This window comes from Uloborus diversus, chromosome 5 (genome assembly GCF_026930045.1).
Source record: "Uloborus diversus isolate 005 chromosome 5, Udiv.v.3.1, whole genome shotgun sequence".
Classification (NCBI taxonomy): Eukaryota; Metazoa; Arthropoda; class Arachnida; order Araneae; family Uloboridae; genus Uloborus; species Uloborus diversus.
The window spans coordinates 105,038,996-105,057,970 of record NC_072735.1 but is presented as its reverse complement, the minus strand read 5'-3'; the positions used below and the strand labels follow the sequence as shown (position 1 = coordinate 105,057,970).

Here is an 18,975-nt window from a genome sequence, read left to right as displayed (position 1 = left end):
CCTGAATCCAGGCGGCTTCATTTTTGGTCAAGTCTCACCGGAGGAGAATCAGCGCATTTGATTTCTTAGCAGACTTTCTACGTAACACGATGACGGACCTCAACATTTTGAACCGAAGACGAGGAGGTCTCAAAGGACAAGTCACGCGATTGCTATCATTTATAGGAAGTGATATCGACGCAATGGACTCGACGGAAATCGAGTGCAAACTTGAACATGTGCAAGCTCTAAAAACCAAATTCGAGCAGCTGAAATTGGATTACTATTCAGTGCTGAAGGATGAGGAATTGGACGAAAATGAAAAGATTTTCATTGATCTCGAAGAAGAATTAGAAAAAATAGAAGTCGCCCTCAAGCGCAAGTTCAAGCAGCTGAACAACAATATTTCCCGCTCCTTTAATGATGCACCACCTAACTCAACAATCAGTATCCGGCTTCCCGAAATATCACTTCCAAAATTTAACGGTAAATATGAAGAATGGTTCCTCTTCAAAGAACAATTTAACTCCATCATCAATAGTAACTCTTCTCTCTCAGATTCACAAAAACTGTATTACCTGAAATCTTCACTTATCGGCCGCGCCAAAGAAATAGAAATTATAGATGATACCTACCAGTCCCTGTGGAAGGCCTTGACTGAGAGGTTCGAAAATAAGAGACTAATTGTGAACAGTCATATACAAGAGCTGTTAAACATCCAGAAAATTACTCATGAGTCTGCAGATGAGCTGAGAAATCTTGTGGACAAGATTCATAAGCATCTGCGTGCACTTCGGCAAATGGATCTGCAATGTAATGATTTTACAGAAGTTTTACTCCTCAACATATTTCTTCAAAAGGTGGATGCAGAATCACGAAAGCAATTTGAGATGTCCTTAACCTCTACAGACCTCCCAAAATGGAGCAATTTTGTTCAACTCTTAGAAAAGAGGCATCATTTTTTGGAGAACTCTCAAATTCAATACACTTCACAAATAGAACCCAGATTAACTCAAAAAACATCCATAAGCAGTGTAAATAAGCCATGGATGTTGAACAGTTGTAAATTGTGCAGTGCTTCACATAATCTGCATAATTGTGAAGAATTCAAGCGTCTAAATGTCAAACAGTACCTAGTGCGGAAGAACAATTTGTGCTTAAATTGTTTTGGATTATCTCACCGAGTACAAGATTGCAAATCTAAGAACAGCTGCCGACAGTGCTCACAAAGGCACCACTCTTTACTACACAAGGACAGCTTGACCGGAAATTCCCATGCATTCATCCTCAACCCCCATGGCGAACGAAGCGCAATTTCTTCTCCACAATTTGCCTCAAGCAATACAGGTGTTGAAAACCCCTCACTCGAGCGGGGGAAGAACAGACACTTGTTTACTTTCATGTCGTAAAGCTATCCTACTGTCAACTGTTAAGATCTGCACCCCAGCTGATGTTGCAGAATACTCTCAAGAGTTTAGGAGACACTCGGGGAACAAGATTGAAGCTGAGAGACATACTCCTAATGAACTATCGAACATTTCATTGACTGTTACGATCGATAACAATTCATTTCTTAATGACATTCTAGGAATCTCTAATAACTTTACAAAACTTGTGAGAACTCTAAGTTTTATGTTTAGATTTATTCAAAACTGCAGGTACCCAGATCAAAGGATATCTGGCCCAATCAAGACGCAAGAGTTAATGAAGGCGGAAACATTTCTTATTCAGGCTGTTCAAAGGACAGAATTCGAAACGGAAATTACGAACTTATCAAGGGGAAATTTCGTATCAGGTAATAGTAAATTAAGATCTCTAAACCCCTTCTTAGATAAAAATAACGTCCTTAGAGTAGGGGGTCGTTTAAGTAATTCGAACCTCTGTTATTCTCAAAAGCATCCTGCGATACTCCCTGCTAAGCACAAGCTAACTCAAATTATTATAAAGCATTTTCACGTAAAAAATTTACATGTTGGACCACAGTCCTTATTATATTTTGAAAGAGAAAGATTTTGGCCCCTGAATGGTAGGAATCAGTGCCGAAAAATTGTGCATAGTTGTATCACTTGTTATAAGGCAAATCCCTCTTTAACGGAACAACTCATAGGATCTCTGCCTGAAACGCGATTAAACCCCAGTTTTCCTTTCCAACATACTGGAGTAGATTTCTGCGGCCCATTTTACGTAAAATATAAGGGTCTGAGAAAGGGGGTTTTAAACAAGATTTATGTCGCTATTTTTGTTTGCTTATCGACTAAAGCGCTTCACTTTGAAGTAGTTTCGGATTTAACGACAGAATCATTTATAGCTTCTCTAAAACGATTTTTTGCCAGAAGAGGTAAATGCTCAGTTCTGTACAGTGACAATGCAAAAAACTTTGTGGGGGCCCACGCCGAACTAAAGCGTCTTTACAATCTCGTATGCAAACCAGATGAATATTTAAGCAACTATTTATCTTCCGAAAATATTGAGTGGAAATTTATCCCTCCAAGAAATCCTCATTTCGGGGGAATTTGGGAAGCAGGTATAAAGTCCTTCAAGTACAACTTAAAGAGATCTATTGGCAATGCGAGATTGACATATGAAGAATTTATAACTGTAACTAATCAGGTAGAAGCAATTTTGAATTCTCGACCACTGACTCCTTTGTCATCAGCAACTGATGATTTAGAAATTTTGACACCAGGTCATTTCCTTATTGGACGGCCAATTAATTCAATTATTGAGCCGCAGCTATTAAATTTAAATGAAAATAGATTCGGATGAAATATTTGTGTTAGTAGTTTTTTTTTTTTTTTAATTTCAATTGTATAGCTCATTATGCTACTCATTATGCTATCGTATTTAACATGTGTTACTGTTTTCATAATTATTCAACTTTGGTAAGAGATTTGTTCAATTTTTATGTAAGTTTATTTAAAATCTATGTTTTTCAATTGTTGAATGTAATACATTGCAACGCCGGGCGGCATGTTAACGCCTCAGCGCGGGTCCCCGAGCGATAAGGAGCAACGCTTGGGGTCTTGGCTTTGCCAAGCAACCCTAAAGCCCCCATTGTGAGAGGAGCGTGGGAAACCACCCCTCGGAGAGGCACTTCCAACGTTGTAGCTAGCGGATGCAGCCATAGGGCTCTCGCTCCCAATCCCTTGTAAGGATACATGCGTATCCTAGTCTTACTTTAATATTATGCTCATACTCTAATTGTAAATAAATTTAATTGTTGTTGTTTTAACCACGACTCATCAATGCAGTCAACATTCTCAATATACAGTCCACTGCTGGAAAATTTAGTTTTCCCCCTGAATCCAGGCGGCTTCACCTTTTTAAAAATTAAATTGAACTGATTTTGGTACTAAACACCTTATTTTTAATAAAATTTACAAGTACTGAAAAAATACTACAACTTTAGACCAATGATTTTCAACCGGTAGACCGGCGGACCGATACCGGTTCGCAGAAAATTTTGACCGGTCATCAGAGATTTTTCCCTCGTTCACGGCAAAAATATTTCCTTACTAAAAAATAAAAAAAAGGAAACGAAAACATAATAATAGTGATAGCTTTACGATATATGACATCTTTTATGTGATTTTTTTTAAATTAATTTTCGTACTTTTCTATGATTTTTCAGCAACTTTTATTGCTTCTGCATAATTATTACAATCACTGCTTAGATTGCCTTTGCATTTAAATGTTTTTTTGTAACAGTTCTTTAATATCAAGTAAAGTTTTTTACTAGCTGCAGCCGCACGGCTTTGTCCGTAATAGAAAATTAAAAGGTCATTTGGTTTACCTATATATTTACAAATAATGGACAATGAATTTCAAACCAATTTGATATGTTCATTTGCTCGCCAATGTTACGGTACCACGTTATGATAATTTGGTAATTTAGTCGTCCACGTTATGTTAATTTGCTCGGTAAAATGTTCTTAAATATGGAATAGAAAAATAAAACAAAATCGAATTTTCGAAAAATCGCTTCAAGGGGCTCACCCCTATGCCACGAAATAATTCTATGCCAAATTTCATGAAAATCGGTCGAAAGGTCTAGGCGCTATGCACGTAACAGACATCTAGACATCTGGATATCCAGAGACACAGATTTTCAGCTTTAATATTAGTAAAGATTTATTAATTCATTTATTTTCAATATTATTATTATTTTGTAAAAAAAAGAAAAACCTTTAGTGGTTTGCATTGTTTTTTCACAAGTATTTAATGGTCCTTGAACCTTTTTTTTTTCAAAAGAAAAAGAAAAATTTGACGAAACCTCACATTATCGTTAAAAAACATAAAAAATCGTATGTTTTCAAAGGTCCGCAGAAGTAAGTTTAAAAAAAAAAAAAAAAAAAAAAGACAAGAAGAAGAAAAGCATCACAGCTCCCCGAAATTTTTCAAAATTTGTTGCCGGTTCGCTGGTCAAAAAAGGTTGAGAAACACTGAGGTAGACAAATGTAGATGATTTGCTTTGGTGTTGATGTTTTTTGATTGCTTGAGAAACTTAATCAGAACATATCATTCATTTGCCGTCATGTATAACACTGTGTTGAAAAATTACTCTTTTAAAATCTTGTTCTATTACAATTCATACGATTTTGAAATGCTTACAGGTTTATACGGCTTCAGTTTTCATAATCACTTTCATATTACCCATGTTGGTGCTGACTTTTACATACAGTAGCATTGGGTGGAAAATGTGGCGACACACCTCTCCAGGAAATGCAGACGCTTCTCGGGATCACCAACAATTAATGGCAAAAATAAAGGTAATTATTAAAAATTTTTCCATTCAAAGAAGTCTTATTACAGGGAAATCAAAACATTTTAGGTGTTTGAAAACCTTTTTAGAAAACAAGCAAGTTTCCCGAGTTCTCATCCGGCGTCTGAATAGTTTTATTCTATGTAAATGTGGGTGGGTTGCGTGGTGAAAGGTTTTAGCCGCATACGCTTTTTGTCACGGGATCTGACCCACAGACCAAGTGGACAGTCGGTTGATTTTATAGATGCAGGAAGTTGTCAGTTTCCATGTCGTATGAATATGCCGTATGCAAAAGATCCCTTAGATATTCATATGGCTTTGAGTATCCTCGCAATATTATATCCCTAGTGCAGTTTTGAAATAAAGATGAGAAACTCGGAGTCAAAATTTTCTGTGCCATTGACGGCTTCACCTTATTGGGGGCATATGGAAGACTGGATGCCATATTACTTAATCACACTAAATCTGCAAAAAACAGAACCTCTAACGCACTCCCATTTGACGAAGTTAAACTGTTTAACTATGGTAAACATTACTGATGATAGTTACAGGAAAAGTCTTCCTGTAACTATCATCAGTAATGATGAACATTGTTCAGTGTTCCAAGAAGGCACATTGCTGAATTAAATGCGGTTAATGATTCATGCTACGTAAGTTTAAAAAAAAGATATACAGCCTTTGGCGCACATGGTAAATCAATTATTAATGCAGTTTTTCACATTTTTAATATGTGCTAATATTTTTATTGGTGAGCTATATGCAGTTTCAGACATGAGATTATGTATCAGTAATTATTATCACTCCTTAGAATTTTGGTACTTTAAACTGTTTTAATGAACTTTAATACAGTTGCATGGCAGGGGTACTTCAAAAGAAATTTTTGGGAAGAATTCTGAAATTCGCCAAATTAAGGTACTTTTTCCGTATATAACTCCAAATTTGGCCAAATTAGGATGATTTTGCCGAATGTAACTTCAAGTTTCTCCGAATGATAATAATTTTGCCGAATATAACTGCAAATTTTGCCGGTTGATGATAATTTTGTCGAATCTTCAGACACGATTTGCCATGTAAGGAATTCTTTGAGTAACGTCCTATCGAATTGCCCCTGTTGCTTGGATGTCGCAGCATTAACTATGTTAAAAGTGTAAAGAAATATTTTTTTTGTTATTTCTCAGAAGACAAGTGAAAACTTCCGCGTCTGAAAAGAAAAGCTTAAATACTAATCAACTTCAAAACTTTTAGGTAAACTTCGAGCAATTCAATAAATTAAACTATCAACTTTCAAGTAACAATCTCGTAACATGACAAGATTTTTCAATAGACTTTAGAGACATCGTTACTTTGTGAACACAGCAACTTATTGGTAAACGAAATGAGCTTGAATGTTGAATCTACAGAAATGTCAGAGCAAGAAACTTTATTCCACAGATGAAATCATTTTATTGAGAACACAATACTTGTTTCTTAAATTTAAACCTTGTGCTATCTCGTAGAAGCAACAAAAGAACCATTTTAGATTATTTGCTTTTTGAGACATTACATGCATTTTATTTTGAGACATAAAACCCTTTTTATATTGGTAAGTATTATATTTCTCTTTATGTTCATAAAATCTTTTGCAATATACATTTGAAAAATTCAATACTTATCGAAAACCTAAATCATTTAAGAGAAATATTTTACGCAATTACTTGGTTCGGATTGTCCCAGAATACAAGATCTTAATCGAAAAAAAAGAGAGGGGGGGGGGGGGAGGGACTTATAGATGTATCAGAGTATCGAAGCAAAAAAAAAAACCTTTTTTGAACTCAATAACTGTTAAATGTTTAGTTTCTGCATGGTTTCATTAATAAAATTTCTGATGAGATGTATTACCAAAATCAGACTCATTTGCGTAGGATATTTCATGTTCCACACTTAAACGCTTTCCAAGAGCAGTGTTTTTTTATGGCAAAATTCCCATTTTCACTTTCAAAAATGCCTATTGTAAAATTTTACTCCTTATTAACAGAGAACTAAAAGAACACTTGGGTTAACAATTAATTAAGTTTAAGCGGCAAACTTAACTTATGAAAATATTCGGTTCCTATTTATTAACTTCCTGCGACGACAAACTTCTAGCAAGTTTTCTTTTTAGCCTACTTTTCTGGTAAAAGTCAAAGAAAGATGAAGCAGCATTAAAGAATGCTTAAAACATCTTAAAAATATCGCTAAAAAACAGAAAATGAATAAATACGTACATAAAGTAGTTAAATAAAAAAAAATGAATACCGAAAAATTAACAATTGGAAAGACTGGTGTTGCCATGGGGAAAATGTGTCTGTCGGTCTGTCAATGTGTACTCCTAATAACTATTGAGTGATTTGTTCGACTCGAAAAAACTTTCTTTGTTCAAATGATCTTGGTGTCGACACCTCACTCCCATATTTCACTTTTTTATCTAAGCATTTTTCGTTCAGTTTTGAACAGTTCAAAGAAACCTAACATAAGTGCCTAGGGAGAAATTTAAAGCAAATATAAATCCCCCACTTAGCGGCGGAGTAGCTTCAAACAAACTTTGTTGGAAAAAACTCTTGAAGCAGAACATGTATAAAAAACATCTGTTTGATTTGAACATTTTTTTTCAACTCTTAATTGTTCAAAGTTCAAAACCCTTAACGTTAGCACATACGGGGAAACCAAAAGCCAATATAGAATCCAAACTTAAAGGCAGGTTTCCTTCAAAAGAACTTTATTGAAAATAGCTCCTGATAACTAACTCTTGACTCCGATGCCTAGAATTTCAGGATGGTCAATTCCGATTCCGACTTCTGTATCGCAAAATAAGTCTAAACAGCGATCGTGACTTCTTAACTTTGTCAAAAACAAGGAGTTTGGACACGGAGTGAAAATGACTGGCTCTGACTCAATTTTCGCAAAAGAAGTCCTGATCGGACTCCGCAAATATTTACTAAAATACGGACTTCGAGGGAAGAGGACCGACTCCAAGTCTTTGAATTTAAAATCTTCGGCTCCCGACTCTAAGTCCTTTATCCCGAAATCAGATCGAATCCGACTCCACTCCGCAGCCTTAGTTTTACTGTGAAATAATTATTGTTTGATTATGCATTTTGTTTTTGGTAACGGCGAATGAAACGACATTCGCAGCTCCTTATGTCATAACTTGAAAAGTTGGTCAGACGATTTTTTTTGTCTTCTTCTTTTTCTTTCTTTTTTTCTTTCTTTTCTTTTTTCTTTTTCTTTTTTTTTTTTGATGATGAAGAAAATTTATTTCTTTAGGAATACATTTTAACTTTTTGATTTTTTTGAATTCTTTTTTCTTCATTTTGACAGCGTTTAAAGATTTTTTTTTAATGAAAAAATATATTAGCTGCTTTGTTTAAAAGGTGGTAATACCCTTTTTGTTCGTTTATATAGTTTTTACGTATCTATTTCTTTGGATGAACAAGGCATATTCTGTTTCTAGAAAAATTTAGAATGTTAAAAAGGTATGTTTGACGTATTTTGCAGTCTCAGCTAATTTAGAAATTATCGATTAGATACTAGAAAGTCGATGCTGGTATGCAGGAAAGTAGGAACGTTTCTTTTTGCAGTTATTTTAAACAGATAATATTTATCATACCTAAAACCATTTTTTGTATTATTTTTTGCGTGAATTAACTACGTGGTCATAGCTTCAGTTGTTTGAGTGTTGAAAAATTTTCTGATTTATGTGTTAAAAGTTCGAATTTAAACACGTAACTTTTTCTTTTTGTTTAATTGTAGAAACGGTTATCATTAACTTTAATTACGGTTAAATCAGAGCCGGAGTGGACCCCTCAAAAAGACATAGAACTTGAAACTTCAGAAGAGCTCGTGTATATATTTTATTGTGATTCTTAACAGTGCCGTTATGTAGTCCAAAAAAAAAAAAAAAAAAACTGAAGGGGGAAATTTATGTATGCATTTTGGGGGCTTCTTAATTTATTTCAAATGTATATTCGTGCATAATAGATATCGAGAGTGGATCAAGCTATTGTTTTAAATGGTTGCCTTTCTATAATACAAGCACATAAATCTGTATAATTTATGAACCGACTAGTCTCCCCCCAAAATTTTCAGAACTGTTGTTCAAGAATCGCAAGTTTAGATGATCTTCATCAATACTACGGGGAGGGAAGGGTTAGGTCTCTCCTCCGGAAATTTTTTCGTTATTGCCGGCCTTAAAGCGTAGTGGAATATTATGGAATGTAAGACTGTTTTGGAAACGTTATTAAGGAAAGGCACTGCGTTAAAAAACTTTCTCGCAGCAATTTTCGACGATTGCGTCAAAATTACTTGATATTTGTGGGAGGAGGTACGGGGTCCTTCCCCTAAAAACACAATTCAAAGTCGCCTTTGATGTCGTAAGGAAAATGGTTGAGCTCCGGAACTCTCGAAAGAAAATTTTTCTTAATAGAAACCTTTAAATACGTTGTTTTTGTTGTTCTCGTGTCCCACAACTGTGGGGAAGTGGGGTGCCAATGCCTCACAAAGAGTATGAATTTCTAATAACACAACATACAAATTTCTAAAACAGAGGACAACATATGTTCACAAGAGAGATAAAAGAACGCTGTAGTGACTGCATTGAAGGATTGTAAAACTCGGTGGCAATGAATCAATTTTGTATTAGATATAATAAAATAGTCTTTATTATTAAAGTTCCAACCCTTGTATACAGAGTGAGTCTAAACACTTGATCAAAACTTAAAGGGTGTTAGGAGGGAGGATAAAAAGTAAGAAAAGCAAAAAACGTGGGGTCGCAAACATAATGCTGACGCACTACATGTACACAAATCCCGAAACTAATAGAGGCAAAACAGGTCCCAAATATATTAAACAAAGACAAGTTTACACAATATTTTAGTTTTTAAGAAAGGTTTAAAGTATTTTTTGAAATTTGCGGCCTTCAGCTGTAATACATGCGTCTCGAAGACAAAGCGCTTACTGTAGCAATAAAGAGCCATTCTGACAAACTTTCAATGAACGCTTCGTCTTTGTTGCGCCTCGTGTTAGGGCTACTACAGGCCGAAACTTTTAACAACTGATCGAAACCTTTCTTAAAGGCTAAAATGTCGTACAAAATCGTCCTTGTATAATAAATTCGTGACCTATTTTGCATCAATCAGTTTCTGGCTTTGTTGTGCATGAGCATTGCGTTTGCTACCCTGTTCCTACCTGATTCTTCATTCCTATCATCCCCTATAACACTTTTCAAAGTTTTGCTCAAGAATTTAGGCTCACCATGTACGACAAAGAATTTATTCCTCGTAGATAATTTGAAACATGATTAAATCAAAAAGAAACAAATAATTAACCGAAAAAATTGTTTTCCTTAGGTGGTGAAAATGATGGCAACTGTTGTTATTCTCTTCGCAGTTTGCTGGCTACCCATTCATGTGTTCAACTTGCTTATCTATTTTGATCGACTGTCCATCATGCCTGTCACAGATGCACAGTTTCAACATTTTACAGCGGCATTCTTTTCCTGCCACTGGATTTCAATGGCGAACAGTTTTGTAAATCCCATCATATATTGTTTTATGAGTGAGAACTTTAGGGTAATTATAAGTTTAATCAGTTTATTCATTGCTTATGTACATGTAGTTACAAGAGTGATATGATGCCTTCAAAGCAGTAGAACTGAATTCTATAAATATAAATATTTCAGAAAAATATATAGTCCAGTACACTAAATAGAGAGACTAGAAAACATTTTTATTACTTATTAAAAATCATTAGCGTTGATGCTCGTGTCGAAGTTTGAGCAATTGTATTTTTCCCCATTAATGTGTTTCCCTATCTCTTTGCTTATGAATCCAACAGCTTATAATTCTTCTTGAACAGATATGTTTTCTGTTTATTTTTAGACAAATATATGTGGCAGTGAGAGGCAAAGGGATTTAAGTAGACTTTTTAAAGTTTAGAGAAAAACACGTTTGGAGTTCAGATTCTAGGTAGGCTTTCATTGATTTTTTTTTCTAAATCCTGTGGTATAGAAGCACCTAAAAGGGATACTAGTTCCATATCGTTTCCCGGGAGAGAGGAAAGGGTCTTCTACCATTTTTTTGCTGGCTATTTAAAAATCTTTAATTTTGATATTTACTTCCATTTGCCTCCACTGCCTCATATAGTGTTTCACTTTAAGAAAATAATACAGTTGTAGCAACTGATTACAGCTTGTTTCTTTAGAAAAGCGTACCAAAAACATGTTTTCTGCTTCGTCCCCATGAATAGTTGCAAAAGATATAACAGCGAACTCATGTGTAAAGGTAGTTGAATACCCTAATTTTTGAAAAAAGTCAATATTGAGACTTTCAGAGTTTTAGACAGTCCCAATACAGTCCTTTCTATGTCCGCATTTGTTTTGAATTGACGACTTATTGATAAAACTAGAAGAAATTTGTTCAACTCAAATGCACTACTTTTTATTGAAATTCATTTTTTCCCTTGGTTTTCTCACTACCACGTTTTAAAATTTTTCATAAGGCTCTAGAAAAAAAAGATTAAATCAATGCCTTTAAAACTTTGCAAAAGATATAATTGAATACATTACTGCGATAAAAATTTCCAAAAGCTAAAGTATATGCAGTATGTAGTTTTTAAATTATGATCAACTAAAGTTAGGTGGCAAAAACAAAGTTTTTTTTTTGGGGGGGGGGGGATACAAATTCGTTGTACAAAACAAGTTTGTAGTTAATTAATTTGAATTTGAAGGGTTACATCATTCTCTTGTGTCTAACGAAGAACTTGGCACAATAGGATTTAGAAATTACGAAAAAGTGAGTACATTGTAAGTATTTATTAAATGGTATATTCTTAGAAGAAAAATGGCCAATGAAGGAATGAACAGCCAGCATGTGTTGTTAAGTCATATTAAATAATCATTTTGAGTTTTATGAAGGTGAAATGAAAATTGAAGAAGTAAAAATATGTAGAGTGTTTGTTAGTGGGGTTAATACTTCAAACGTGGGGTGAGCAATCGAATGTTTTTTGTCATTTCTTGTGATTGCTACATCTCAAGAAAAAATGAACGGAATCAAACAAAAATTTATCTACAGGTATCCTTTAGAATCTTAGAGGGCACAAGAGATGATTTTATTTTGACGTGAATAGTTCAAAAGAGGGTGGTGCAATCGATCGTTCATTTCTGTTCAATGCGAGCACTCTATCTAAAAGAGTAATAATACGTTTTAGATGAAATTTTGAATAAATGTGAACTTACGCAGAAACAGATGCTGATTTTATTTTGGCGCAAAATGCCTCAAAAAATCTCAATGATTTAATTTTTTATCTGTTGCCAATTTCTGTTTGTTAATAAATAAATAGTTTGTAATCAATTTTAGCAATGTTTTAATTTTTTCTCTTGTACAGCAAGAACCCATAAGCGCCAGACTTACGTCATAGCATAAAGGCACGAAACTTTCCCGCGTAAGCTCATCACAGCTGGTAAGAAAGGTTCACTATTATTTAGGCTGAGTGGGCTGTCTTTGACAGGAAACAAGTAGCAATAGGTGTGTTAAAAACTAAACACCATTGAGTCATTCCATGTCAAGTCGTCTTCACCCGACCATCTCTGATTTGAACGAAATTTTATAGAGGTGCTGGCATGTCGTTGAGACTAGCCTTTAAAAGTTTTCAGGTGGCACGTCTGATATCTTAAAGATCTGGAATTAATAGTATTAGTTTTTTTTAAAAAAAGTACTCCAGGCGGATCAGCTTAGTGATACAAATTGTCTTGCTTAGGTTGATCCCCATTGGAGGCTATTTTGGTGCCCACTTTTAAAAATATTTTTGAGGTATACTAGATCCCCATGATTTGTGTCTAGAAAGCAAAAAACTGGCATAGGTAAGCTTCAAAGGCATGCCTGTCTCTCTCTAAAACGTCTCCCAAATCGGAGATGCTTAGATGGGGCCATTGGGTCACGTGATATGGAGTGAATCCATGATGTTTAGTTTTTGCAGTAAACTTGCGCATTTTTGCTACTTATTTCCTTTAAAACCCATTGCGATTCAGCTCAAATAACAGTGAACCGTTCTTATATGCCGTAGTGTGCTTACGCAAAAATATTTTGGACCATTACTATGACGTAGGTCTGGCCCTCATTGGTTCTCGAACTATTTGGACATGGGCTATAGGATATTTCGAAATTCCGGTACTAATGACGGTCATGAAGTTTTTGTGTGCGTAATTTTATTTTGGGAGCTCTGTTATTGGCAATATTGCTTTTTTGTTTATGAACGTGCTTAAAAATTTTCACCCAATAACTTTCGGTTTAAAACATTCCCTGTTTCCCATTCTCTTGCGTATAGAAATGGAAAATTTGAGCTATATGTGCACAAACAACGGGATTGTCTCTTTGAAAATAGAGTTGTGCGAACGGGACGAATGCTGACCTTAGTGACGTAAAAAATAACCCCTCAAAAAATGTCCCTAAGAGCTATCTAAATAATAAATTTAACTGTAGAATTCAGTAAAACAAAACAAAATGTCAATAATCACCTTTTAGCAACTTTATTTAAGACTTTACTTCTACTCATTTAGCTACATCAAATAAATATTACTTTAAATCATGCGGTTTTTCTAAAGTACTACGTAGTTTCTGTAAGAAATTTATCGGGTTCCTGTATAGACAATGGTGGAATGTAAGGAGGGTCAATTTCAGAAGCTGTAATTTAATTTTTTTCTTTTTTTTTTGGTGGTCCAACTTAAACTATTTCTTTTTCAGACGGATTTGAAGCAGTTAGTCTTTTGCTGCTGCTGCACACACAAGCCCCATAGAACTGCTGGTCGACTGAAGAATCACAGCGACCACAGCTCATTTCGCACAACCACACTTGTCATGTCATCTTGCTCTGTAAAAAATGTATCGAACTCTATACCCCTGAGGAGTTTACATGTTGATATGTACAATAAATGATTTTACTTCCCCATGTCAAATGTATGTAACCAATGTTAAATGCATGTAAAATAAATTGTTTTTGAATATTATCCATGTTTCATTTATTATTTTACATGGTTGAACAACGATCTGAAACCTTTTTGGAATTCAACTACAAAATAATCTTTTTTAATATTAGTTTTCGATTGTTAATTGCAAAATTTCATTCATCATTTTTGAGGATAGCTATACGTCAAGACTCTTGCAATACATTTTATTAAAGACAACTATATGGTATTAAGTGATTAGAATTCAGTTACATTTACTACCCCTCCAGCTGCAGCTACTGCTTCTGATAGAAACTGATCCTGGATGTTAGTTAGGGAATTTATATTTTAAGATATATCTGTCATTTACCAGCAGTAAAGTGCTGTGGGAAACTAAGTGACTGATACATCAGCAGCTGTATTTAGCTGCGATCCGCAAGAAGGATTTATGAGATCAAGAATATCATCTAGAATAATATTACTCTAATTTGAAATTTAAAGCCATGATTGAGAAATTATTGACGACAATTAATCTTAATGTTTAAAATAAGGGATGGGACGGTGGTTGAACTAGCTGTGCAGGCATATCCACTGGTGAGCTCTGAATTAAGCCGTGATAACATCGAAATGCGGTCTTAAAACTCTAAAAATATTTACAATTTCGGGTACGTCATATAAAGTTAACATTTCAGAGAGACTTACAGTAGTCAACGGAAAAATGTCTGTCGGTCTTCCTAATTACTTTTAAGTGCATAGTCCGATACAAACAAACTAGTTTTTGCTCTAAAGATCTTGGCGAGAGCACCTCATTTCCATAGTTATTTATTTTTCATTTGAACAGTTTTTTTTTTTCAAATTTAAACAGTTCAAAAAAATTAAACATAACCACATTATAAAAATTTGACAGGAGAGAGAGGAAAAGCTTTTTTCAGGCGCAGTCCTGATAGGACTCATTTAACTCTAGTAAAAAATAAAATAAAATAAAATAAAGAGAATTACGTACATATGGCTCAATGCAGAATAGGCTTCTGGATACAATGCACTAATAAACAGAAATTCGCATTTTTTGGACTTCAGTCTGGCTCTGAGGTACAGATTTAAGGCAAATATAAATTTTGAACTTAAAGGCGAAAAATTGATTTTTGTGGGGAAAAGCTCTTGCCAAAGAACGTGTGCATAGAAAATATCTTTTTGGTTGAAGTAATTTTTTTGTTCAATTTGAACAGTTCAGAAAACCTCAACATTACCGTCTAAGCTTCATTGGAAATTCAGGTTCTTTATGTTTTAACGGAATGAGATGAGCAGACGATTTTTTTTTTCAAGTAGACATTTTATTAATATTTATTTATTTTCTAAAGTGGATATTATTACTTTTTCCTTAATTTTGGCAACAGGTTTTGACAAATAAATCCGGTACGCTTTATTTTTATCCGAATGAACAGACGATTTTTTTTTATTAGAAGTAATTTGTAACTCCAGAGCTCAAATACGCTACCTTGTGGTAATTAGTAATACCACCAAAAAAGGTAAACATTCCATTCCACGTGTTTTCTTCGGGGTAAATTACAGGTTTCAGATAGATTGTGCTGTAATGTAATTTCAGAAGCATAGAAAAGAAAGCTTCCCACAAACACGAAGAAAAATTCGCAACAGTCGAATACGCTACATTGCGGTGATTTAGAAAATTAAAGGAAAAGGTAAAACAATGTGTTCCACGTGTGTCTGTTGGTAAACATAGTCAGTTTATTATGAGTATTTCTTAACGCATTCGATGTGTCTTAGATTGCTTTCAGTTACAGAAATTGTTTCGTCTATTAATAGTATTCTCCAGCTTCTCAAAATAATGTTAGTTTTAATTATTTCCTTCAAAAAAGCGAGTTGATTGTTAAATGGTGAAAGCGTAAACACAATGAAACTCTGGATTAACAAACTTGGATAACGATATACCAGGTGAAACATTTTATTGTTTTATCTGAATTTGTAAGAATATGGGTTTTCGTTTTTTCTAATTTTAAATGAATTTAACTAATCATATTTTACAGTAGAATTTAGTTGGAATGGACAGTAAACAAAATATTTCCTTGAATATATTATCGTAGAACGAAATGAAAAATGTTTAACCGAGAAAGAATTAACTTTATTGCTTACATTCTCAGCTGAAAGGTTTCGCCAAATTTGTTTAGGGTTATAGTTTTAGCATTGTGCGAACAAAGAACCCTTCGCGAGATTTCGCATGTCAGTTAAAATAGTTTTATTTTTTATGATGAGTGGAATAAAATGGTAGAAAAATTAAAGAATTCGATAAGTAAAAAGAAATTATGGTAGAATTGGTGGAAATTGAAAAGAAAACTACCACCATATATCCTTCAGAATTTTGTTGATGATTTGCACAGCGTGAAATAATTAAATCATAACTCAGAAATTAGAAACATACGAAACAGAAAAGTTTAAAATTAACCGATTCGGCAATTTGAGAAAAATAACTCAGCTACAAAAGCAAAAAAATTAGCGCTAGCCAAGCAATGCAAAAAAGTATCATCTTCTTTTGATAGTAATTTGTAATGTCATATAATTAAATTATCTAGCATTAATTGTTATTCTTGTCATGCCACAATTATTATTTAGTTTTATCAAGAATTGATAAATATCGAATTCAACATCGCGGAAATGGCTGCTTAGAACTACGAACTACGTAATTTGCATTAATTTTTGACGTTTAGTAATGCTTTTTGAATTCTCATTTCTTTCTACGTGGGCCAGAATATCGACAAGACTTTAAAAATTAGTTTAAAAAGAATAAAGCGAAAATATCATGCATACGAACAAAATTTACTTGGCTTATGAGAATTTTCAAAGCTACGGCATGCGTTTGTTTTACCTTTTTCATCCGCCATTAGACAAGGGCTGCATCGCTCCCCATAGTTCATTGGAGTTGCGAATTTTTTTTGATGAGCTTTTTATTTTAATTCTTTTTTTTCTGTTTGAAAGCGATTAAAATACATTTTTATGGAAATAAATGTATTAGATGCATCGTTTAAAAGGTGCTACTATTTTAATCTCAGAAACATTGTTTTTGGCAACATTTGATACACTATGCATGCGTTCGGCGAGCTCAACCGGTAGCTACCGGTTAACCGATCAAATGACAGCTAATGATCACGTGCTTCGATCAGCCAATCAACAGCTATAAATGGTAACCGGTGCGGTAACCGATAGATGATAGAATGCGGTTAGTAACCGGTTACTCGCCGGTCGACCGGTGAGGTTCGTCGAACGCTACCAAATATTAGCTTGTTTTGCTTAGTTTGGAAAGATGCTTTGAAAACGCTCCAAGTGTGCCACAATATGATAATTTCCTCGAATACTACTTTTGAAATACAACAGAAGTGAGCGAGTATTTTCCTGATTCTCTGTTTCGAAAAGTTGTATGATGCAAAGAACATTAGTTTTGACCAAGTACCATCTCTTTTTACATTTGGGATAACGGATTGGTTAAATATTATCATTACCGTAATCTTGAATCTTCTTGGCGGTACAGCATACGACTCCTAGTTTTTGATTAAAGTATGAAACTTGGAGGAGATGCAACATCGATGCAAATTAGGTATAGAGAACAGAATGAATATTTGTTTCGTCAGAGTTAGTTTTATTTTATGAACCAGACACAAACACCAAAAAATGCACACAGAAAGCAAATCAGCGCAAGGAAAAAGTATTGCACATTTTTAGCACTTCTTTAAGGAAAAAGAAAGTAAAAATAATGATTTAAAAAACTAAAAAAACACACTTTAGTAGCAAAATGAACTAAAAATTTTAAAATAATCTTTCGATTACAAGTATATAAAGTAATTGACCTTGAGATTACTTTTACCGTTTTTACTTTTACCACTAGATGGCATCACATGCATGCTTTTTCACAATGGAAGCCGAAGATTACAATTTAACCAAACGAAATCAGAAAAAAGTTAAGTTTTTTAAAGTCCACTAATTCAAAAACCACCTAAAAAATAGAAGTTTGTTTTGTCTGACGAGTGGAAAATGTCTTTCAAATAATGAGTAGCAGAGAAAATTTCATGAAATATTAAGGAAGTAATGGACACTCACAAAGAAACCTTCTTTGAGAAATGGTATACATATAACATATATTATATAAAGCTGTTTCTGTGTGCTTGTGTATGGGTGTAAAAGACAAAAAATAACGCTCAAAAGAACTGCTTTGAAAGACGGGAATTTCAGTCACATCCCACTAAGCAAAATATCTTGCCTCCGTATTGCATAAAGGTTGACATGCAAGAAAAATCATTTTACATTGATGCTGCCTCAGTTTTGTAATGTTACTAAATTTATGCTGTCAGCAGGTTGCCACAATATTGGCTGACAAGGTGTATGCAGCATAATATCAGGAAAATATCAAGGTAGATTGCTTTTGTAATCCTGCATACGTATTGATATGACAGGATAATATCAAGATGTTGCCATGACAGCATAAAATCAAGATCTAGGCAAGATGATCTTGCTTTTGTAATCTTGCATACGTATTGATATGACAGAACAATATCAATATGTTGTCATGACAGCATGAAATCAAGGTCTATGCAAGATGATCTTGCTTTTGTAATCCTGCATACGTATTGATATGACAGGATAATATCAAGATGTCATGACATGAGAGTATGAAATCAGTACGTTTTCAAGGTGTTTTATCTATTTATTTATTTGTATTATTTTCACTTCGAACTCGAGAATTAAATTTCATTCTTTAATTATTTTTGTTATTCTTCAAGACTGATTAGTTTTCTAGATATGAAAATATTTTCTTAAAGCTGACACCTGATCGAAAATTCATATAAAGATATCAATAGTACTCGCAAATTAGTTTAGAAAATGAAAATTTCTTCGTTTTGCGTAATACTTGACTTATTTTTTTATTCAGCCTTATAATTGTATTATAAAGACATAAAATGCCTAGTCAGGAATAATTGCGGAAATTTTAATAGCACATTAAAGAGTGAAGATAGCAATGAATAAATAAATACAATAAAGTACATATCCAAATGGATGTCAGCATTGAAAATATCCCCTGGACAAAACATATGAATTTATCGTAAAGAATAACATAATTAATCGTTTAATAAAATTAATCTTACTCGTGAGATTGAAGTGATAATACGAAATCTGTGATGCATGTCCTTTGTTTCGAAGTCTAGGGACAAAAAACATTTTTTTCGGCCATTTGTATCATTGATCACGCATCGTCACCGATATGGCTCTTCTAGAACTA

At 33.9% G+C, this 18,975-nt stretch overlaps 1 protein-coding gene across 1 annotated transcript in view; it reads left to right on the top strand.

Annotated features, from left to right (window-relative positions):
• LOC129222235 (neuropeptide Y receptor type 5-like) overlaps positions 1–13,719 on the top strand; it is a 115,496-nt gene extending 101,777 nt beyond the window's left edge. Inside the window, exons 3-5 of the mRNA XM_054856715.1 lie at positions 4,593–4,748; positions 10,105–10,326; positions 13,495–13,719. Coding sequence (XP_054712690.1) covers positions 4,593–4,748; positions 10,105–10,326; positions 13,495–13,686 — 570 coding nt within the window. The 3' untranslated portion in view covers positions 13,687–13,719. The remainder of the gene's footprint in view (positions 1–4,592; positions 4,749–10,104; positions 10,327–13,494) is intronic.
• The last annotated feature ends 5,256 nt before the right edge of the window (positions 13,720–18,975 follow it).